Genomic DNA, 24,524 nt, shown 5'->3' with positions numbered 1-24,524 from the left:
ATTTGCATTTTTAATAAGCTCCCTAGGTGGTTTTCAGGTGGTAGAATTCGAGACCCATTGCTGCTAAATTCAGAGGCAGATCCAGGCATTTCACTGACCTGTAAACTCTTTAAGGAGCACGTTGACTGGGGGAACTTTCCCTTACTTGAGTAGTAGCTTGAACTTCTTTGCTTCCCAAGTCATGCTGGTCAGGGACCCAGCAAAAAAAAAAAAAAAAAGGAGGCACACTTGGGGAATTCTGGAGAGAATTTAACAAAACTACCCCTCATAGAGGTATAGTCAGGGTTAAGGTAACAAATAGGGGATGCTAAAGTAACCAAGAACTAGCACTAGCAAGAATTGAAAAGTTTTACTCTTCATGGGAATGAAAGGGAGTAGGAATTCATCCAGCAGTAGCAGTAGTCAGAGATAAATAGTTATGAAGAACCTAGCCCTGCCAGAACCACAATGCCCTGAAGCATGGAGGAAATACAGGAGGACATACCCAAAGCTTTACCTCCTCCTACTCTGTATATGCTGGTGCCTCACATTGGTAGAACTGAAATGGAAGTGGCCAAGGGATGAGGAACTGAACTGAACTGAGTCCCAGGCCACAGTGGAAGACTGTGGTGGAGAATGAATGGATCTGGGGGTGAGGTAAAGGGGGAATAACCAGCACTGTTTTAAGCAAAATGCCAGAGAAATAACCTGATTACTGTCCTTGGGTTAAAAAGCCAAAACAAGGGCTGAGCGTGGTGGCTCATGCCTGTAATCCCAGCACTTTGGGAGGCTGAGGTGGGCGGATCACAAGGTCAAGAGATCAAACCATCCTGGCCAACGTGGTGAAACCCTGTCTGTAGTAAAAGTACAGAAATTAGCTGGGCAAGGTGGCACATGCCTGTAGTCCCAGCTACTCTGAAGGCTGAGGCAGGAGAATTGCTTGAACCTGGGAGGCAGAGGTTGCAGTGAGCCAAGATCGTGCCACTGCTCTCCAGCCTGGCAACAGAGCGAGACTCTGTCTCAAAAAAAAAAAAAAAAAAAAGCCAAAACAAAACACAACACTTTTGTGCCAGTATAAATGGACAGCACTCATTTTATGACTAAATCTATCATGCTTTAAAGAAACATTCAATATATTTAACTAACCAATACCTTTAGTTCAGTTTTCTCTTTAGAAAGCCACTTCTGAAACCTACTTGGCACTTAATGTATGTATGATTTTACCTGTAAGGTTTCTAATTCCAGTTTCATCTTTCTGGCCAGGAAATTTACATTATTATGTTAATTTAATACAAAGCCTCCAAGGCTTGTAGCCGATCATCCTTACCTTAAGGTCAAAGCTAGAATACAGCCATCTATAGGTAATAACGTCAAAAGATGTTGTCCCCTTACTCTGATAGTAAGAGAGGTATTCAGGCCTTTAACAGTAGATGTTTGACTTTTAGGCCATTCAAATATATAAAGCAGTGGGTTTACCACTATTGTATTAAGCAGTGACCACTTGTTTTCTCTTGCAGAGAACATCATGGGAATGCTATGCAGCCCTCTGTCAAGGATAACAGTGGTAGCCATGGCTCTCCTATCAGTGGAAAATTAGAAGGCATCTTCTTCAGCTGCAGCACTGAATTCAATACTGGAAAGCCACCCCAGGATTCACCTTATGGAAGATACAGGTTTGAGATTGCCGCAGAAAAACTTTTTAACCCCAATACTAACTTATACTTTGGGGACTTCTACTGTATGTACACTGCTTATCATTATGTGATTCTTGTTATTGCTCCTGTGGGATCACCAGGAGATGAATTTTGTAAGCAGCGCCTTCCTCAACTAAATTCTAAGGATAATAAATTTTTGACCTGTACAGAAGAAGATGGGGTGCTGGTTTACCACCATGCCCAGGATGTCATTTTAGAAGTCATTTACACTGACCCTGTGGATCTTTCTCTGGGCACCGTGGCAGAAATCACTGGTCATCAGCTCATGAGTTTGTCTACTGCAAATGCAAAGAAAGATCCCAGCTGCAAAACCTGTAATATCAGTGTTGGACGTTAATGCCCACTTTTCTTATTCTTACTCGGCCCCTTTTCCTCCCTTAGGAGCATTGGTCCTCTGTTGTCCATTTTCATCACCAGATATTTTCCACTGAAGCATGCACATGCCACTGTCACCAAAAACAAACTACCACTTTCCAAATTTCATTCAGAGCCATTTTAGTGTTTTCCTATTCCCTACCCCTCCCACTACTTTCAATGATGAAATACCCTAAGTTCTCCTTTTGACACTTTATTGCCTAGATGCTGCAATGTTTTTATGTTTCCTTTATGCCAAACATAACAAAACAGTTATATAGACCGCTTTAGCAAAGTACACAATAATGGCTTATAAATGGTGTTTAAATATGCATTCATTTTAATCTACTGAACAAATATTGGGATAACTCCAAACCGCATGAAAGGGTGTAATTGCAGCATGAGTTAAATCTTGAAGCCTAGAATTGTCAGCACTTCCAACTTCTTGTTTGACAGTGTTATTTATGTTATTTATATTAGCTAACAGGAAACAACTACTGTGTTTCAACATAATAAATATAATAGAAAAATATTTTATTTGTATTGTTGTATAAAATATTTACAATCATATAGAATATATATAGTTACATTTTAATAGCAATTGTGTACATGTCACGAAACCATTTCCCTTATCAAAGATGTAATTTGTAAACCTCAAATAGTTGTGTATCTGTCCTGTTACAAGTAGATGACTTCAATTAAACAAATTTATGAAGGACATTATTCTGATTCATAAAAGTTACAAAATATTAGGTAAATACAGAGAAAACAGTAAGCCTCTGAAATAAGTCTGTTTCTGAAATAGTCAATAGTCTTCCCATCCAAACTATAAGAGAATGTGAATTTCTTCAACATCATACTTAAACATTACAGAAAATAGAAATACAAACAAGGTTGGTACATGAGAGAAAATGTTGACCTTTTACTTCCTTTTACAAAAGTGAAAATAATAAACATGTTTTAGTATAAAATAACACAAAATGATATACACTAAAGTTGATGAAGCAAATAAATAGTCTGGCTTCTTTTTCAAGGTATCAGGGCAAACAATTTCCAAACCTTTCATTTTGTACAGAAGGACGAATAACTACAGCTCCTGGGAAATTATTTGACTTTACAAAGTATACATGTTGGAACATTAAGAAAAATGTATATTCCCAATGAAAAAATAGTTATATCATCTTATAGTAAACCAAAAGATTAGCAATAATATATGGACACATTAGATTATATACTGCAGACACATATCTATCCAAAATACCTATTTTAAATTTTTAATACTATATTTTATTTTAATATAAACATCTGTCAGTTATAGACAAAGATAATAATTCACAAAGTACATGCTATCAGAATGAACTTTGGTAACCAGAAATGTAAAATTTCAAATAACAGATAAAATAATGTGTTATTTTTATAGAGAAATAAAAAAAATAGCAACACAATCTAGTTTATTTTAGGGTACTGAGAGCCTAGCAGACTTAAAGGACAAGGTAGTAAATGTTTTATCACTCAAAAATCCATTAGAAGTTTCAAATAAATTACTTTCTTGCTAGCTGTATTCCTTCCTACTTGAAAAGCAAATTTCTTTTCCTCCTCTGATTGATTTTTTAAAATCATGCTCTTTTCTATACATCAACAGTCTTTGGATACTAAATAAACTTTCCCTAACAAGTGTCCTAGCTATGTCATTTAGATTTGATAAAATATTAGGCATTTTTTAAAATACTTGTATTGACTATGAGTTTTCTGCTTGGCATGGAGGACACTGAATTTTTTCCCAATTATATGGCTACCTGTTGTATTCTTCCCCCCATTTAAATCCCTTCTCCTTGTATATAATTAAACTTGCTATTCCTTCTTAAAAACAGCTAATACTACCACTAAAGTGCTTCCATTTTCATTGTGTCAAAACTACTTAGCAAGGATGGCAGAGGAAAATAAACTTTACTTTATATCATGGGTGGAAGTGATCATAACATTTCCTGAACCTCAAATAGTTTTGGCCACATCTTGCTTGCTGATGAGGACCTCTAATAGTCTCAGTTTGGCTTTTATGTGCTTATATTCATAATACTCATCTGCCATTGGTATCCTATCTTCCTTTTGTGGACTTCTGCAAAACAAAAATACATTTGTTAGTTCACAATGAATGAAGTCATTATTTAAATATTCTTTTATAATTCATACATGAGAAAGTATACTATAACAGCTTCCACTTGGTTTTTGCATCATGTCTTCTTTTCCTTCCCTTTCACCTTCATTCACTCCTTCTTCCATGTGTTACCAAGTTTCTAAATAATAGTAACCTTTGAAAACTTGAATGTCACAAGTGTTTTGCAAATATGTGGTCTAGTGCTTAGACTTTACAACAAAGGGGTCAGTGAAAAGATCTAAGGAGAAACAAACAAACAAGAAACAGAACTTTCAAGGCATTCTTTGTCCAGTCATTCTTCCATTATCTGCCACAGCCCTACACCTGTACAAAATGATCAGCCCTAATACAGTTGTTAAAAATATTAACCTGAAAATACTACAGAAATTTCATTATAAAAATAACTTATAAACTTATGGTAACAAGAAAAGCATTTAGGGTCTATCTTACAAACTTGAAACGTTTCCAGATTTTCTTGTAATTATAATACCTGTCTCTGCTAATATATAGTAGAACCACTGAGCTGTTCCTTGATTGAAGTAATTTACAAGAGTCTAAATTGTGGTGGTTCTCTTCTGTACACTAATTCTACTAAGGCTAGACATGTAACAATGCATAGATTTTTATACATATGCAGCATACTGTTGCTGTTTACTTGGAAGAATAACTTGGTAATATCAGGAGTTAAAACCATTTGCCTTCCCACAAAAATATGCTGTCAGGATACATTTTCTAAAGGGAAAAATTGTGACAGGGTCTCAGAAGGCTCTTGTTTTCTTGGTTAATAAGATATCCAACCGTTTTGAAAACATTTCCACCCATGACTTTGAAATTCAAGGGGTAGAGGACACAGATATAGTCACCACAATTACAACTGAATATAACCACAAGTATTCTCTAATATTAGTATGGCAGAAACCAGGTAAATAGCATATATTTAATGTTTTATCTTTAGCTCCCTTCTATTTTTCCCAGTAGTGATAAAGAGATATTTCTATCTCTTACCAAATAAAAAACAAGCTAATCTATACAAATTAAGAATATAGTATCTACTTGTATCTCAACACTATTTATTGCCCTGCAATTTCTAGTACAGAACTCAGAACAGTATACAAATCCATAGACAGCATTCTTCTTAACTATTGTCTAAATTATATAACATAAATCCTTTGCCTCCATTCTATGTTATGAGTCAAACTTATCATAGCTGGATGTTTGAATACCACCTTAATTTGTATAAATAGATCTAAGTAAAGAAATTGTCTAATTATTACAGAGAAACATTAATAATCAATTAGGTAATTTTCCCTAGTTTTGCATATTCCATTTTGGCTAATAAGAGTGCTTTGAGGCTGGGCGCGGTGGCTCACGCCTGTTATCCCAGCACTTTGGGAGGCCGAGGCGGGCAGATCACAAGGTCAGGAGATCGAGACCATCATGGCTAACATGGTGAAACCCCATCTCTACTAAAAATATAAAAAATTAGCCGGGCGTGGTGGCAGGCGCCTGTAGTCCCAGCTACTTGGGAGGCTGAGGCAGGAGAATGGCGTGAACCCAGGAGGCGGAGCTTGCAGTGAGCCGAGATCGCGTCACTGCACTCCAGCCCAGGTGACAAAGCGAGATTCCATCTCAAAAAAAAAAAAAAGAAAAAGAGTGCTTTGACAAGAATGAAAAGTTTTGCCAAGTCTTTCCTGAAGCAGTTTCTCCATTATATAAAACATACTAAAGTGCTTAGCACACTTCCAGGCTCATAATTATTAATAATGTAATATCTGTATGATTCTCATGCCTCTTGTATGGTGAATATTACCAAGAACATTTATAGTGCCTTAAACATTTTAGTAATCCATTTGCATGATATTTTACCTTATGGATGCTTAGGCCTTCCCAATAAAATGTCTTAGATAAACAAAATTAAGGTCCATATTTCCTAGCCATTCAACTGTTTGATTTTAGTTGTAAAAGATCATCACTTGTGCATTTAGTTGAAATATATCACCACAAGGGGGCATAAAACTTCATAGCCAAATACAGACTTATCTGAAGTGGGTTTAAGACTCATAGGTGCAGTGGAACACTATACATAGAACATAACTAACTTCCCTGTATGACAAAAAGCATACCAAGTGACACTGCAGATCCACTAGGCAGAACTAGTAGCACACTGGGAAGTTCTCAAACCCCTTATGATAGATTCCTGAGTTCAAATTGCTAACAAATATAAATTTATTCAGGGAACTCAAATTTATGAAAAGAGTGTACGCACATCTTAAAGTGTCATTTCTCATATGTAATGACTGTTTAGATTTAGAATATTTGATAACATCTCCACAAATATTTCCCTGAATGAAAAATTCCCATAGAATACCTTTAATCCAAAAGAGGCAGAGATCAGGAACTTTATAGTGCAAGTCACATATTTACTCAAAGTATAATAATAGCAGACAGTCCAGACAAAGTTACTACTCCAAGGAATATTTTACAAGGAAAGTTACATGAACATTTTATAAAAGAAAAAAGTATGGAAAAGGAAAATTAATAACAAATGCTTTATATTCTAAATTTATGAGCCACATACCATTTCTCACTAGATTACTTAACATCACCAAAAAGGTAAGTTGGATTTGTAGCAATCAACTTGAAAGGAAGATTCTAAGTAGAAAATAAGTTGTTACATCTGTAGTGGCTGAATGCAAAAAGCTTTTCACTCAATAGGTCCAGTCCTAATGAATATCCCTGGTAGGCTAAAATGGAAAACCTGCCAGGGACTAAGAGGTAAGTAGACCACGCATGAGAGTTTCAAGGTGCTTTTGGAAAATAGTCCCTTTCCATCAGGACAACCCTCAACCCGCTGAACTGAAAAGTCAAATACAATACCTAAATGGAGAGGAATACAGAGGAGCCCATGTAGCACTGATGAGTTTAATGATGAGTTTATGAGTTGAATAATAAGTTTAATCTCATTTCATCTACTTAATAACTTGTGGCTTTGGGAAAGTTACACTCTTCATTTATTTATTTTTGTAAAGATTGATATCCCACATGACAGCTGTAGCTTCCCAAAGTATCCCAGGAGTCCAACCATTTCAGCTTATAAAGTGGGAACTGAGGCTCCAGATAGCTAAGCAATTTATCTCTCTTCCAAATTAGATCAATAACCTTATCTCTTGATTATATATGTAATTTTGTTGATGATACACCAAAAATTAGAGGAAACTAATAGAGTGTATAATGAGACTTGGGTTGACACAGAAAAATAGAGGACAGATGATACAGCTAACCATTTATTTAAGGAGTAGAAAGAATGACTATGAATTTTTGATCAAGTCTTGAAATAAAATAATTAGGGACAGATCCTGACTTTTAAGGAAGACATTTAAAGCAAATAAGGAATTATTATGTAATAAAGTAGGGAATAACTTGTGGAACTAAGAAACCAACAACAAAGCAGTTATGTGGGCTAAAAAAATCAACAGATTTTTTAAAGGTTTAAATAAATTCATTTATTTATGATGAGATTTATTGTGCAAAGTTAGAGATTTTTAGAGTTTATCCTTTATTTTTTACAGATTGATGTCATACTGACAGCTACCATGTCCCATAAAACATCCCTAATACTGGCACTATTAGAATGTTGCATTGGACAAATCCTGAGTCTAAGCCAGTGTGGAAATTACATACATTTTGTAAAAAGTCACCATTCCTGCAAAAAATTGCAGCTCATTTTTAACAGCAATTCTCTAGGAAGTATTAGCTTTAAAAATCTCTCTGCCCACACATACCTTCCTGTTTGTTTAAAAAACTGTTCTTCAAATTCTCTTAAGGCTTTCCGCAGTCTCTTCTTGTCAGCCCTAGTTTCTCGGAGATGGTCAAGAAGTACAGGCCTATATATGGTAAAATATTTGTCATTACTGGGCACTGGCATAAGTGAGAGATCATCATGAGCAGATTTATCTGTTCAGCCAAAAAAGCATCTATGATTGAAAAGTGTTCCGATCATAAGGGTGTCTTTTGAGTAAACATGATACACATAGATCCTGACCATAGGCAAGCACATAAGCAGGGAAAATTACCTGATGGAAAAAATATCACAGGATAGGGGAAAGGAGAGACAAGAGGCAAGGAGATTGATTGAATCCACTGAAAGAACTGGAAAGGGTAACAGCAATATAGGTGGATGAAGGAAGGGATATTTTGAAGGAATACTCATCAGCATTTGGTGATAGACTGAACATAAGAGATACAGAGGAACAGCTTTTAAAGAAAATTCTATTCTTAATCTAGAGAAATAAGTGTGAGAATATTGGGAGAATAGCAAAACCCTTGTGAATGAAAATAAGACCCAGAAGAAAGCTATAGTTACATTGCAAATTCTACTCACTTCATTCTACCAAGATAAGAGAAAAGTCATACTCTAGAGCAGGAATCTGGTATATACACAAGCATACCCAAACTCAAGTATTGTTTCAGAGATTCTGTGACCTTGAAATTATATATGGGCATTTTCTTAAAACGATTCTATTGGTTTCAAAAAAGTCCAACACCCCTTGAAAAGTTAGGAATAACTGCTTTAGAACCACCACCAAAAAAAGGATTTTCTGCTTGCTTTCTCTGACAGGTACTTCTGTCAAATTAAATTAAATTAAATTAAATTAAATCTCATAATCTGGGCTGTAAGATACAAACCAAAGAAGGCCAAATTATCATGAGGAATGCCAGCTACTGAATAATGATAATAATAATGATAATGATAATATTAATGAAAATCCAAATGGCTTATATCTGAAGGGCTATTTAAGAGACAAAGGGCAAGTCATTTGCTTACTACCAAGTGGATTTCTAATGGAAAAACTATCTCATCTAAATGTAAGAGACTAGGATAAAGGCCCTGAGAACTGTTGACCCACCCCTTTGAGTCCAGCATTTTCAAAGTCCAGCTCTACTTCATATACTGGTATCAGACCAGAAGGAGTTAAGAGGAGACTCCACACTTAGGATTCATACTCACATGGTAGCCTCATGTAAATTAGACATGGAGAGAGCTGGTGGTTTTACTTCTTTCTTTTCATCTGGTAAAAGGGCCCTAATAGGCTCAGTCTCATTAGAGTAGGTGAGGTGGTCACCAACAGGAAGGTGAGATGCTGGATCTGGCAAAGAAGGTTGTTGGCTTCCCTGTGGACAGTCTTCATCAGAGTCCTCTTCCTCCTGCTTATCACAGGCAGAGTTAAAGAAAGAAAGTCATGTAATGCTCAGTGCCTCTTGAGGAAACAAAAACAGGAAGGGGAACTATAAATCAATGCCATGAAAACCAGTAGGTGACCCATGTGCCTACTGAGAACTGGGATGGAAGAAACCAAGAGGAGCTCTTCCTCAGTTTCATTAAAAACCTACAGAAGTTAATGAGCAAAAAGCCAGCAGTTCATGCTTGGTGAGCTAAAACACTCACCAAGTTCATCTGTGTCTTCTGGGCCAATGAAGGCACAGACCATTAGGATATGGTCCAGTCTGGACTATACTACCAAGTGGTTCCTCCCTTTCACTCAGACCTTCTGGGCTCCAGCTTAATACTTGTGATATGAGTTAAGATGGGGTGGACTACAGACAACTTTTATCCTCCAGAAATACTCCAAGTCAGGTCCCAGTGGGGACCAACATTCAGATACAGAGGATACTCAGAAAATTGACAAGTTCAGGGGAGAGCTATTTGAAGGCCAAAGCAAAGTGGGGTTACTTCTCAACTGTTCTGATAATTCTTATCACAACTAGAAGATTCTCTTGCAAGAAATATAAGAACCTTACTACATTTTAAATTATGCTTCCATAAAGGGAAAATTCCAAAGACTATGAATTATTATTCTCTTAATGTCTTTAAAAATGTGGAAGTATAATTTGTCTCAAAAAAATATGGAAGTATAAATGTACTCAAGCATACTTAAATTTATATTTGTTAATATTTATTCCTTTTTATATTGATACCTTGAACAAGTAACTGTTTTGATATTGATGGAGTAGGATTTGTGATGCTTTTCTAGTTCTGTATTCCCATAAATCATTCTTTATTAAAAGTAGCCTAATTCAATTTCAGTACTTATATTTTATATTGAAATAAATCTTCTCATATCTTGTACAGTATGGTCAAATGGTATCAAAAACAAATGTTGCATTATATCAAGAATATATTGTTAATTTTCTGATTAAAGGAAAAAATTAACCAACACACAGAACAGAAAGGCTCTGTTTTGTCTAGCTGTGTTACAAATTAGAAAATGCCAAACTGAAATCTATCATTTCTTTTCACCCAAGGTAATGAAAGCAAATGTTAAAATTGGCTCTAGACATACAAATGCTATATGTTCCTATTTTACAATAGTTCTAATATCAGCCACTGTTAAGTATAGTAATGGGGTTAGAGAAGACCAAATTTTCACTTTTTGAAATGACAACTGGCCTTGTTTGCAGTATATACTGCCATGAAGGGTCTTTTATAACTCTTGTACTACTATGTGACATCATGTTAACTACACATCAGTACAAAGTAACAGCATGCAAGTATCCTGACTTACAATTGTTGGAATAAGGGAAGGCGTTGACAAGATTTGCTTGATAATTCTGTATCGGTCATAAAGCGGCTTTATGAGGTTCTTGTCTTGCTTAGTTACCTGAAAAACATGAAATTAATTATTATTCCTCTCTCAGACAAGAATGAAAACGTCAATATTTTTAGCAGACAAAAAGCCTCAAAGTAAAAGATTATAATACTATAATGCAGCAGTTATGAAAAGGAAAGTCATTTATTTATTTATTTATTTAGAGACAGAGTCTCTGTCACCCAGGTGGAGTGCAATGGCATGATCTTGGCTCACTGCAACCTCCGCCTCCTGGGTTCAAGTGATTCTCTTTCCTCAGCCTCCTGAGTAGCTGGGACTACAGGCACACTCCACCATGCCTAGCTAATTATTTTGTATTTTTAGTAGATACAGGGTTTCACCATGTTGGCCAGGTTGGTCTCAAACTCCTGACCTCAAGTGATCAGCCTGCCTCGACCCCCAATTACAGGTGTGAGCCACCGTGCCTGGCCAGAAAGTCATTTATAAGATACTATATGTAGCACATGCCAGTTTTTTCTTGGAAGTTCTTAAAGGATATGTCCAAGTTTAGGAATGTGATTTTTGGAGAAGTCTGAAATGCATAAGTGTTAAGGAACCTCTTCCTTAATTACTTCTTCATTCTTAAAAAACCAATCCAGACATTGATTTTTCTTCTGAAACATGTATTTTATCTAGACTTTCCTGATCATATGTAGTCACAAACACCAACTTTATACAGGCCTTCATCACTACATGCTTGTATTATATACTAGGTTACTGACAGGCTGTGATATAAACTAAATAATTTTGGACAAAACATTTAACTTCTCTGAATCCTCAATTTCCTACCTACATAAGAAAGAGGTTGGAGTTACCAGTATCCTTCCCTTAAAATAATGTATAACCTCTTGATCCACCAATATGTTCTATACCCCTCTGCTGTAAGACCCATCCCTAAGCACTATTTTCAATGGATCACATTGTGCATAAAAGTTTAAATAGCTTCCTGTCTATCCATCTATTTGTCTGTCTATGTATCTGCCTATTTATCCAAAGTGACCAAACTCCTCTGCTTGTATTGGTTTCTTTCCTGTTTTGTATTCTGCATTAATTTTCTGCATGTCTAGTACACATAGCCTCCCTTTTACTCTAGTCCAGTGATACACACTTGGCAAGTAGTGGGAAGGGAATAGTAGAAATAACTCATGGAATAATCACCCAGGCATCTTTTATCAAAGTACACACACCCAAGCATGCCAGATACATCTGCCATCCAGATCTGTCTCCCTTGAAAGAAAAGAAAATGTCTCAAACATGTGTTACACTTCCCAGTTATCCTCATGCTCCCAACTCCCATCCCAATTGCAAAGCAAACCATTCTGGCCCGTATTGATCTACCTTTTCTCTCAACTTCTTATCTCATTATCTGGGCCTTAACTGTTTTCTTTGTTTCAGTATTGTCTGCCCAAATAAAGGATTCTTGAGGAGAGAGATCATATCTCATACTTCTTTAAATTCTCACAGTACCCAACACATCCCCATCCCTACTACTAAGCTATCAACACAGGTTTATATGCAAAAAGGACTCTAATTTTTAGCAATCTTCTTTTAAGTTCCATACGCTGTGACCTAAGTCTCACCTCCCTCTGTAGAAGCCTGTTAAGTATTGTTTAAATAACCTCAAGATCTTTTCATTTTCTAACCCAATCATTCTTTAAACACTTTCTTATTCATAATACATCTTTCCATGAAAAAATACCCAACAAGTTCCTATCAAAATCTATTCAATGGGATTTTAATAGATGACAGAAGAAAAAACCTCAGTCTAAGTTCAGAAAACATTGAAATAGTGGTTTTTTTAATGTAATATCTTACTGGGACTTACAATTCATAGAAAGTATTTCAGAAAATACTTTTAACTATTTAACTATATAACTATTATTGCATTTAACTATTATTGGTATCTCTCCATTGCAATTTGATTTTTGTGATTTGAATATATTCCCCAGATTCTAGAAAAGCTAAATTTAATTCTGAAAGAAAAAAGTGACCAAAACACACATTAGAATGATGAATGCCATTATAGAAAATTATCTTCCACAGATGCTAGATAAAAATTCGGGAACGTGTACAATGTATGCACTCCTTTTTCACTTTGATTCCCTTGTCTTCCTCTAAAGATTATTATCAAAGCAATCCCTGAAGAAACGTGAGGGTTCCATACCTTCATGCATAGTAAGTACAAAACACTGTGAAACCTCTTAAGTCTACAAGTGTTCATCCTCAGAGGACAGGAAAGCAGATTGCCTGAGGAAGGTTAGTAGTGGGATTATGTGCCAGGAGCTGTTTTCTACTCACAGAAAAGCTATAGGCCTGCAAAGTGATTCTTCATAAAGGAAACTGAATCAAGGTAAGCTCTGCAGGATACCCCAAATCTAAGGGGGCAGAAATACATTAGACTTTGCTGTTATTCTTCAGCCAGTTTCTGCTAAGAATCAGATGATTTTCTCCTCTGAATTCAATGGCTCTCTCTTTCTCAAGTACATCCTCCTTCCTCCCTAATTCTATAGTTGCTGCTGGCTGTAGTATGCAAGATATATCTATTTTTTCATTTTTGTTATATGAATGAAGGAAACAAGGTTTCCTTTATGTTTTTGGTTACACGTTGAATAACCTAAAACAGCCAAAGAGCTATGAATGGATTGTCATAAAGATAAATAAAAGGAGATAAACTTTAAAAGATGATTATTCTTCCAGTTTCTCCATTTTTATAGTATCGGGGTAAAACTAAGAGGAGGTTGAGCAAGAGAGGACCATATATAGGACACAATTTGATATGAATTGTTTATAGCTTGGCAACTTTGCCATATGAAAACTCCTGGCCCCCATCAAGTAGGTGATTTGAATCATCAAGGTCTGGAAATAAACTGGCTTTCCAAGAGACATAACTGCTACTGAGGGGTCAGCCCAAATTAGTTTCTTTCTGGGTCCTGGTCAGAAAGTTGTTTAGGAAAAAGCTGCCATAGCTTCAGCACTTCTACCACCTTGTTTTCCTTTCCCCCATGGGAGTGGTGCCATATATTCTTCCACAGTAAGCCACAGAAATTTATAAATAAAATCATTCCAATTGTCCCCATAAATGAGATGTCTCTTAAGGAGAGAAGTAAAACTGACATTCTCTTCTCTGGACAGTGAGCAATAGGAAACATGCTTCTTAGCTTTAGGGACTGAAGTCCTGCCAAGATTTTCCTGTCTAAGTATCCCCATCCCCTTATTGAGGGAGACACTATATGTAGGCAAGTCTGACCGTTTAAACAATCAAACAAGATAGAAAGTCAATACTGGATATTATCATAGAAAGCAATTGCTAAAGAGAATGTTTTGGTCAATTTAGATGTTCAAGCTGGGAATTGAAGATTAATATTTGTCTTGAAACCAGAAGACATGAGTTCAGATAACCAGCTTCAAAACTTATAAACTGTTTTTAACATTACAAATATGTAATATTTGAACCTCAGTTTCCTAATATGCAGAATGAGGATCACTTTTAATACATTTTATATGTAAATATTTCTGGATTAATAATATGCATACCAAATGTTATTTGAGCTTTCAAACTAGTTGACTTGATGTTAATGTCAATGCTATCCATTAATAAAAAAGAATGCCACAGTGCTATTGAATAATAATTTTTTAAAAATAAAAGAGAGTGATAAGCTCTCTATGTCTTGATACAAAAAGCTATCCAGAATATACAAAGTAAAAAGGATGCATAATTGTATAGACTGCTCCCTTTTCTCTAACAGAGGCAAGTTAAGAATATATATTGGGGCCAGGTATGGTGGCTCACTCCTGTAATCCCAGCACTTTGGGAGGCTGAGGTGGGGGCATGCCTTAAGGCCAAGAATTCTAGACCAGCCTGGGCAAAAGTGAGAGCTCACCTCTACAAAAAATTAAAATACTCAACCAGGCATGGTGCTGCACACCTGTAGTCCCAGCTACTTGAGAGGCCAAGGTGGGGAGATTGCTTGAGCCCAGGAGTTCATGGCTGCAGTGAGCTATGATTGTGCCACTGCACTCCAGCCGGAATGATAAAGTAACACCCTGTATCTAAAAAAATTAAAATAAAAAGGAATGTGTATTGATAATTTCTTGTATATGCTTTACATAGAAACTCCAAAAAAGACACATAAGACATTAATAACAGTAGTTACCTGCTTGGGGTGGGAGACCTCAGAGCTGGAGATGGCAGTTGGTTTTGGAAGGAGTCTTTTTACCATTTTCTGTTATATATTTTCTTTTTGAACTATGTGAGAAAGTATTGCCTATTCAATAATTCTTTTAAAAAAAGAAGGATAAATAGGAGAGCAGAAAGTTTGATGGGATCTTCCTTTTCATGCCCTTTATCTCTAAGTCTACTGTCTTTCCAACCAACAACAACCTGCTAATAAGTTATTAATTTTTTATGGATTTTTTTAAAGATAAAATGTATACTTTCTAAAAATCTGATTTCATCCTCAAAGATGCTACAGTTGATGAGAGGCCAGAAGAAGTAACTGCCATTACTCATCCCCTTGGTAATTTGAGCTGTGCACCTGACCCCACTTACAGTCCTTAGAAAGGTCAATATTCATATATGTGCCAGCACCAATTCAGTATTTCCAAAAGAAAAGGACATAAAAGACATAAATAGGCACTACAGTTCAGCTCAGAGGATGATTAATTCATTTCCAGTGTATAGCCATGCCCTGTAACCCAGAAGTGATTATCTCCAAAAATCATCCATGAATAAAACAGGAAGAAAATTACTCATTGACAGTATCTGAAGCAACAAGGCAATGCTATAGGATTTATCAGCCTTAGTATGGGCTGTGACTAAATACCAAATGCAGAAATTACAGAAAGAGTCATAATAAAGTCTCTCTAGAAAAGATGTCATTCTTTATCTTGAAATTTTAATATTTAATGTATTTTCAGCAGTAAGGCAAGGACCCCAGATGAAAGTCATCTTCGAGTTTAAAGAAACAGGACCTAATGAGATGATCTGAAATGCTACTGAGCTCATCGAGGAGTTAGAAATAACACTAGCTGCTATGGGAATACAAAGTTTTCTCTTTGGTTATGTTGTAGCCTCTGGACTCACACTGAGTGTAGTGGCTGACTAGCTACTACATGGTTTACTATATTAAGCTTTCTCAGGACCAATACTCAGCTTTATGTATTTACATTTTCTATTACAGATGCTGTCTGTTTAAAGGGCCTAACTTTAGCCTACTGAAGAGCTACATTATAGGTATATTTGAGGAGGCTTCTGACACTTATTAAAACAATAGATACTTCATTAAAAATAATAGAAATGATTGGCATTTATACAGGGTGACTTCCATGCATGAGGAAATTTTTCTCTGATCTTCCGACTCTCATTTGCATGTGTCTATTTGACTTACATGCCTCAGTAGGATGACCAACCATCCCAGTTTGCCCAGGACTGAGGCATTTCCCAGGACGTGGGATTTTCAGTGCTAAAAGCAAAAAAGTCTTGGGCAAACTGGGACGATTGATACTAAATGTAATACTACATGTAAGATACTAGATGTAATATATCCCAAAGTGACCATTTATGTTTTTATCTACAACCCCAGTGTGCTCCTCTAGTTTTCTCTGTATCAGTAAATGGACCCATCACCATCCCGGATTTTTCTTTGCCTTCATTTCCTCCCATCTAATGCTTCAACATGTCCTTTTGATTCCACTTTCAAAATATACTTTGAAGGTATCCACTTCTTTCCCTCTCCAAGGCCACCATGCTAATCCAAGCCACCCATTCCATCTCCCCTTTTCATTTTTTGCCCCTGTGATGTATCCTCCACTTAGCAATCAGACAGATCTGTTAAATGTAATCATGTCATGTCACTTTTCTGCTGTAAACCATTCAACAACTTCCCAATACTTCCCACAGCTTTAAAGGTTCTGTGTGATGGGTTCTAATCTGTCTTTCTGACTTATCTCATGCCATCCTGTTCTCCAACCCTCAAACCTGAGAATTCAAAGTGCACAACAAGCTCTTCCTTTCATCACGGCCTTCATACCTGCAATTCATCTGTTGAGAATGTTTTCTGCTGCTCTCTTTGGCCTGCTGATTCTTCTTTAAATGTCACCTCTTGGCCTTCCTAATCAAGTAGAAACTATACCCAGTATTTTCTATCATATCACCTGTCAAATATCCTGCATAGTACTTATCAACATTTTTAATGATTTCTTTTTATTGAGTTGTTTATTTCTTGTTGTATCCCCACTCCCAGGACAACATGAACTATATGAGGGCACTGACAACCCCCCAATGACTTCGATACCTTTTTATGTTTTATATCTAGCATCTATTCTACTTCACAACACATAGTTGGCATTTAAATCTTTTTGCAAATGAACTATTATCCACCAGTCAGTAGGCTTCTCTCTTATTGTCATGATAATTATATAAGTAGGTATTACCTGTATTTTACAGATGAGGAAGTTGAATCTCAGAGAATCAGTTCACTTGCCAAGTGCCCATGGTTAGAAAGTGGCTGGTTCAAGTGCTGAGTCCTGTTCTAACTCTACTGTATCAATCCCAACTCTCTTCTTACTACCCTTGTTAATTGAGTAGAACAGAGATTTAGACGTTGACCAAGATGCTTTAATAGATATGATCAAAGTGACTTTAAAATACTGGAAAGAACTTCAGAAGCATTGAAGGATGGAAAACCACAGATGTACCTGAGAGTTTCTGTATATATATGCAGAAGTTACCCACTGACTATCACAGAAGTATAGAATCTTGGTGGGCTCAGGGATAGGATGGCTGAGTGGATGAAACCTTCTCTTCACTCCTCATAACATGTATTTGTTGTTGTTGTTTTAAGGCTAAAGGTATTTCATAAAGAAAGATGTGGTCACAGGCCCATTTCTACTTGTAGATCACAAGTCCTTATGTAAATGACTAATCCAGGGGCATATGTTGAGCCTTTTGAGATTTGGAATATGTTGTCACTTTATGATTAATACCAGGTAATGTACAATAGAACAGGGAAAGGCAGCATTCTCCTCAAGAAGACTTCATTTGAAAATTAAATATGCTAGTTTGTTCATTCATCTGCTCATTTTTCCATTCACTCAGCAAATATTTATTCAATACCTACTATGTGCAGAAAAGGGGAGGTCATTGACCTATAAATAGTGCTTCCATGTAAGAAGTTCAAGATGTAGTACAAGAAACAGAAAATGGCCTACAAGATAGTTAGAGCTGTGATAGGGTAGTTACATCTGTTATTCAAGCACTGAAAGTCAATCACACCAGTCTTAGAGTTGAGACAGGGGACTACAAGAAAGCTTCCTTGGGATAATTGAAATGGAAGCATAGATATGCATGACAAGGTGAGATTAACCAGGTAAATACTAATCAGTCTTTTCTTCTTTGTAAAATATAATAAATCTTTTCTTTGAGCTCCAGGCTCATATATTCAAATGCCTGACAACTCTATCTAGATGCCTCACAGAGACTTCAAAACTAAGATATCCAAAGCTGAAGACTTGTATTTCAACCTAACACTCCCAAAAAACCCTACCTCTCTATTCTTATTATATAAACATCAAACAAATTTCCTTACTATTTATAGATCATCCCTGCTTTATTATTTTTAACAAGGCATAAGGAAAGGGGCTGTAATTGGAGTCCTTTCCTTTTAGGCAATATGCCTATTTCCTAGTCTTGGGTTCATTTGCTAACTTGCGGGTGGGGAGAGTTGGGGAGAAAGGGATATGGCATACCCTGGTGTCCTTGCCATTTACTTCCTATCAACACACAACACTATAACCTCCAGAATGGTGGCATAGCCTGCATCATGTGGCACTACTGCTCATGGCCAGTAACCTATCAGGAACTCATCTGAAATTTTGGAGCCAGGCTAATAAAAATATTGATGTAACGGCAAAGTGCTCTGAAAAATTGGATGATCTCACTAGCACTGTATGGAGTATAGGGGCCCTCTATATAACAAGACATGGTGATGTACCTTAGAATCCTCCTGGGGAGGAAGTTGCTCTCTTCTCTCCTTCAGGCATGTCAAGGAAGCATCTGGAGTCTCTTCTCCAGAGGAGCTTGGCTCCGGGCCCGCAGCTTCCGGCTTCCCATTTTCTCTGGGGACTGTGGGTTGCTCACAGGACAGGTTTCTAGGTGAACCTTTGGGAGCACTCCCTTGTTCTTCTGACAGCTTTAGCTTTAGTTCTAAGAGAAATGCTGTGAGTTATCATAAGCAAGGAGAACCCACTAGTCCTAATAAGAATGGAGAGACTTTCAGGAATTCCTTCCCCTGATGCCAAATCTGTAGAAATGAACACTAATGATGGCTTTCCACAGGGCAATGGCAACCCTTTTAACCAGAGCCATTAGCATAAGCCCGAATCAGGTGTGAAAACAGGGCTGTAGAGGCTAGGATCTCATGGAGGTGGAGGGTATGTGTGGGAGTGGCTCAGTGGTTTAGATTTCAGAGGAGGAAGAGTTTGCAGGAAAACCAGTGGTGCCTGGCCCCACCTGCCATGCACTGTAGCACCCGAAATTCCACACCCAAAGATTTATTTACTTAGATTATGGAGTTGTGGGTTCATCAAGAGCTCCTGTGGAAACGCAAATAATTCTGGAAGACATTATGCATGTAGACACCCAAGGAAATACCCAAGGAGGGGATGGGAAAGGATAGATGGGAGTGTCAGCCCCAACTTGACAGATTTTGCTATTTTGTCTTACGGTAGCTTTTAAGATCCAGGAATTATTACAATGTGGCTTTATATAAACCTAGATAATTAAAAATAAAAAAGCCCCCTGAGACTTATCAAGAAATTACATTTTAGAGTATGCAAGGGTACTGGTTGTTTGAATGAGGCATTTATATTGATTTCTCAATTACATAGCTCATTTTCTTTGTTTGATGTTTGTTTCCTAGTTTGTCTTGATGTTTATACATTGCATATTTTATAAACCTGCCACATCATTACAGTTTAAAACCACTGAATTAATATTCCCTTCTAGTTCTTTTTAGTCACTCTCCTTCCAGAAATTTGGAAAAACTCCCATGTCTCTAAGTATTAAAGTTAGAGTGTGGAGAGAGGAAGAAAATAATTTTTTATTGGTAAATTACAATAGTCTATTTTAAGTGGATTTTAGAGTTAATGCTCTCACCATCATCTCCAGAGACAGAAAAAGAAGGACACTAGCCTATACGGCAAGAGAATCACATTCTACACCTGGCCCACCACCTTCCAGCTATGTAACCCTTCCCTCTCTATGAGCATAAATGTCTTCATCCATGCACTGAAGTGTGTGGAGTAAATGATTTCTCAGGCCTCTTTTGTTTCTAACATCCAACAATCCAATAACCTAGGGAGGTTAGTGCTCCACATGTTGAAATGTTCCTGGCATTGAAGTGAATCATTCCACTTGGGAGTCTGGAGGTCCTCAGTTTCTTTGTAAGGAGGTTTATTACATGGGGCCAAACAATGACAGAGATACTGGATGCTTTATTTCAAAAGGGAGCTACAGTCTAAGCAGGAAACAAGGTGCAAGAGGGCACAGGTGGAAATGAATCTAAAATGCTCTGGAGCACATTATCACTAGTTTAACTGCTTCCTTTATGAGGGAAAAAAGACCTTTGGCTGGTATTTACCTTTGAGCTGTTTACGACCTTTAGCCAAATCATTCATCCATTTCAGGACTTCAGGATTAGAAGTCTTGTCACCATGTGAAGGCTACCAAAGGAAGGAAAAAATGGGGGTGGAAGGGAGGGAAGGAGGGAGAGGGTGGGGGAGAAAAAGAGAAAAGGAAAAACAAAATTTTTAAACAGCTGAGCTACACAAAGATAGTTTAGGAATATATAAAGCTGGGAGAGAAATTCGGGTGTGAAATTTCTGATGCAGTTGCTTCTGATGAAGTTACCTCTAGGAAACAGTAAATATTCTTGACCTCCTCTACTCTTTAATCCTTGCTATGGGCATTATTTCTAAATGTGCCTGGTCACCTAACATTTTTCACATAGTCCTGGCCATGCCAGTGTCCCTGCAGTCAAACTGTCAATCACCTTGCAGGTGATTGACAGCCCATATATACCCCATTGCCAGGCCATTTTCTATAGCACTGCAGATGACTGCACTGATACAAACCAGTGCTTACTACCTTGCTTGTGGCTCACACACATGCTTATGACCATAACCCGTGGGAGAATACTGAAAAACTGGAAGATTTAGCTCTTATCAGTTATATCCTCTAAGCTAAAGAAAGAAGACCCCAGAATCTCTAAAACCTGACAATATTCCCGAGAAGTCAGTCTGTTAGGGGGATACGCGGATTTCTAATACCTTCACTAGTGGTAGCCAAACATACTGTCCCTCTACCCCCACAGATCAGTAAAAACTGTTCTTAAACGAGTCAAGGCTACCATAGGAACTTACATGCAGGCTGAAGAAAATTAATGGTTACTTTAAGTTAAGGATGTACAAGGAAGTATAAAATATGCTCAGGATGACACGATCATAAACATAATAGCCTGAAATATGTGCATTGTTAATGACCAAATCTAGGGGTTCTGTCATTTTTTCTTTAAGGATCCACTAAATCCGTGTAACAATGGCAGGTTGTTGGTAAAAGGGACGCACAGGAAGATGGCAGATTTTTAAAACTCAAAGGAAAAAACTACTGTGTGACAGGATCATCACGTGTACATGAGTTTAGGTATGCTCATGGTAAAACACAAGGCATGATTCTGTCAGTTCTAAAGTGATTTAAAAACCACACATTTTAAAATTAAAATAGAAAAGAAGATTGACAATGTTTCTGTCCTAGAAGAGCTTGAATAGGAGACTGGTTTCCCTGAGGGATGGCAGTGGGATGGGGAAGGGATGGCAGCGGGATGGGGAAGGGGTGGGAGGAAAAAAAAAAAAAAAAAAAATCCTGGTTTCAGGACCATGGACAGTGACAGTGGCCATCAATCCCCAGCTCTCTAAAACAGCTTAGCCTAGTCCTATCTATGGTTTGCTAGAATGATGCACTGTATAGTCTAGTACTTTGGTTTGGGTAGCAGTCTGGTTACACGGAAAGTCAATGTCTTACATTTGGTTTCCCAAAATCCTCAGAGAATTCTCCACTCCGATCTGAGAACACATCTTGTTGAACAATGCTTCACTGGATCTGTTCCACACAGTTATTTCCATCTTTTGAAATATGGTAAAAAACAAACACACACACACACACAAATCCTAAGGCCTTAAGCCAGTGACTGCAAAAGAAATAAGTTTTTACTACGGTGCATAGAACTTAGAAGAAATTTAAGGCTAAATTTCTGACAAAATAATTTAAAGCCTGAAATCAGTTTCTGAAATGAATTTATTTCCCTACCCTCGAAGAAGCTGTTAAAAGGGTTGAATCAAACTCACATGGATGGCAGCTTTCAAATCACGTGGAAAGTTCTCATATACAAGCTGTAGATATTCAAGACTTTTAACTTCTTAAGTGAAATATTCTGATTCAAAAGACCCCAAATGTCATACACACAGAAATTACACAGGTTTAGGGTTTTTTAATGCAATTAAAATTGACCTCCTAAGTGCCACTGTATGAGATTTGTGATCTGCCAAAGATGGTTCAAAAAGACACATTAGAAAGATTACTGGGAGGGTTATAAAAAGACCTCAGTTGCTGTTCTGGCTAGAACTATTCTTTGCTGTGTGATTCTGGGGAACTCACTTCCCCTTTCTGGGCCTCAGTTTCTTCAGTTGTCAGATAAGACAAAAGACTGACTGATTCATTCCAATTCTAACATTCCCTGATTCCACTGAAAGTAGACATCTGGCTGATGCAGGCTTTTCTTAGCCCAAGAGTCCAATAATCAAATGCAAAATCAGATGTAGAGATGTAGAGAATTTGGGGTAGGTATATAAAATGGTTACAGTAAACAGAGATGGAAAGATATATGTGATACATGGGTATCAAAATAGCACAGAGGCCCAGCAGGAGCCCAGATTCAAAAATTAGCAGTGGGTGCTATGAATTCCACAGTCAGGCTGCCAGGAAGGGGAGCCTTACACACAGCAACCAGTTAAAGCCCACTGACATGTCAAACCTCTAAGCACAGACTGGCACCCTGACAGGAAGGACAAGGGTTTCCTGAGACCTGTGAGGTTCTGATTATAACAAAGACTTATACACACTGAAGCAGCGGTGACCAAGGAGCCTCCTTCCCCTACTGCTCCCTGATCTGTCCTTCCATATGTGTATTTAAGTCTATGTTTGTGTGTGTATGCGTGTGTGTGTACATGTGTGTGCATGTGCATGTGAGCTCTAGCTTCAGAAAACTCTAGACAAAGGCAGGAGATGTTTCCAGGAGGAATTCTCTTCCAAAATAAGCATCTAAGATCTGTGGCTGTGGGTAGAAAACTCCAGTGGAGAATTAACATGTACAGTTTTCCTTTATTTTCTGACAAGGCAGAGACTGCCATGGAGTAGCCTATTTAAATATATAACTCATAGATTAAAAAGTTAGTGTTATCTAGGATCATTTACTTCCTTTGTACCAAACACTGTAATAAGCATTATGTATGTACTTCCTTATTTACTACTTACAAACTTAAGAAGTCACTACCTAATACTCCATTTTACAAATGACCAAACTGAGACTCAGAAAGATAACAAGTCCAAAATCACAGAGTTCTTAAGCAGCTGTGCTGGATTCAAATCCAAAATAGTCTGACTCAAGAACTGCCAGATAAGAAGTGTTAACAGGTGCTGGGAATGGAGCCCCTGGTTGTTACTCTGTATTTTCCAATACGAGGACATCGTAGATCCAGTAACACTCCAGCAGCAAACAGGTGAAATTAACTTCTCCCAGGATATCTGGATCTTTTAAAAAGCAGAAACTTAAAAATTTTACTTCTATCCTATTGCAAAACCTACCCATCTGTAATCCACTGACCCAAGTTGCGACCTGATAGAACACAACTATCTTAGGCAAGTCATTTCCATCAGGTATCAGTTTCATTATCTGTAAAATAAAATCCTGGACTAATAATGTGTTGAGCTCCCTTCTGCTCTGTAAAGGAAAATAAATAGCTGTGACTGCCTGACTCTGGGGAAGACAATCTTCAACATCCTGACTAAAGTTGCCTTGAAAGCCAATCTGATTTTTCCCCCATTTTTGCAAAGCTAAAATCTGCTCCTTAAAACTCCTCCTTCAGTGAATTTGAGGCCACTGTGGGAAGCAGGACAGGAAGAATGGAAGAGTGGAATATTATCCACTCTCACCTCCCTCCCCAGTACTTACTCTATACTCACAAGAACTTTCCAATTGCCTCTGTACGAAGTGTTTAGTGAACCTTTAAATATTTCAAGATGTATGAGAGATTATTCCCTGTTCTCTTTTATTCTAATAACAAGGTATTCTGGGCTCTCTGCCGAACACCCAATGTCTTTGTTCAATTCTCTGTGGATATGCTTTTTCTGTATGCCATGGTCACCACTGGAGAAAATAAAAGCAACACTGACCATCAAGACACTTACCTATGACCCTATTGTTTCTTACATAAGAAGAAAGGAGGCTCATGGTTGCTGCACTGCAGTACTAGCATGAAAACTAGTGTCTCTCTGATGGGGAAAGCATGGCTTAGGGTTAGTTCTTATGAGTGGCCTGAACAGATGTCACTTGAGAGGTCCTC

At 37.4% G+C, this 24,524-nt stretch overlaps 2 protein-coding genes across 8 annotated transcripts in view; one reads left to right on the top strand and one right to left on the bottom strand.

Moving 5' to 3' along the window:
• PHYHIPL (phytanoyl-CoA 2-hydroxylase interacting protein like) overlaps nucleotides 1–2,766 on the top strand; it is an 83,647-nt gene extending 80,881 nt beyond the window's left edge. For both annotated transcript variants that reach the window (XM_054436366.2, XM_063669961.1), the window contains one exon: nucleotides 1,497–2,766. In XM_054436366.2, coding sequence (XP_054292341.1) covers nucleotides 1,497–2,031 — 535 coding nt within the window. In that variant the 3' untranslated portion in view covers nucleotides 2,032–2,766. The remainder of the gene's footprint in view (nucleotides 1–1,496) is intronic.
• The window catches only part of FAM13C (family with sequence similarity 13 member C), a 122,692-nt gene continuing 100,729 nt past the window's right edge, over nucleotides 2,562–24,524 (bottom strand). For 3 of the 6 annotated variants that reach the window (XM_054436361.2, XM_054436359.1, XM_054436363.2), the window contains 6 exons: nucleotides 20,489–20,570; nucleotides 18,842–19,053; nucleotides 10,767–10,862; nucleotides 9,212–9,411; nucleotides 7,986–8,087; nucleotides 2,562–4,164 (listed from right to left, as the gene is read on the bottom strand). In XM_054436361.2, the coding sequence (XP_054292336.1) occupies nucleotides 4,041–4,164; nucleotides 7,986–8,087; nucleotides 9,212–9,411; nucleotides 10,767–10,862; nucleotides 18,842–19,053; nucleotides 20,489–20,570 (816 nt within the window). In that variant the 3' untranslated portion in view covers nucleotides 2,562–4,040. The remainder of the gene's footprint in view (nucleotides 4,165–7,985; nucleotides 8,088–9,211; nucleotides 9,412–10,766; nucleotides 10,863–18,841; nucleotides 19,054–20,488; nucleotides 20,571–24,524) is intronic. The other 3 variants (XM_054436360.2, XM_054436364.2, XM_054436365.2) reach the window with 3 other exon arrangements.

Source organism: Pongo pygmaeus, chromosome 8, assembly GCF_028885625.2.
Source record: "Pongo pygmaeus isolate AG05252 chromosome 8, NHGRI_mPonPyg2-v2.0_pri, whole genome shotgun sequence".
NCBI classification, from domain to species: Eukaryota; Metazoa; Chordata; class Mammalia; order Primates; family Hominidae; genus Pongo; species Pongo pygmaeus.
This window is presented reverse-complemented; position numbering and strand designations above follow the sequence as displayed.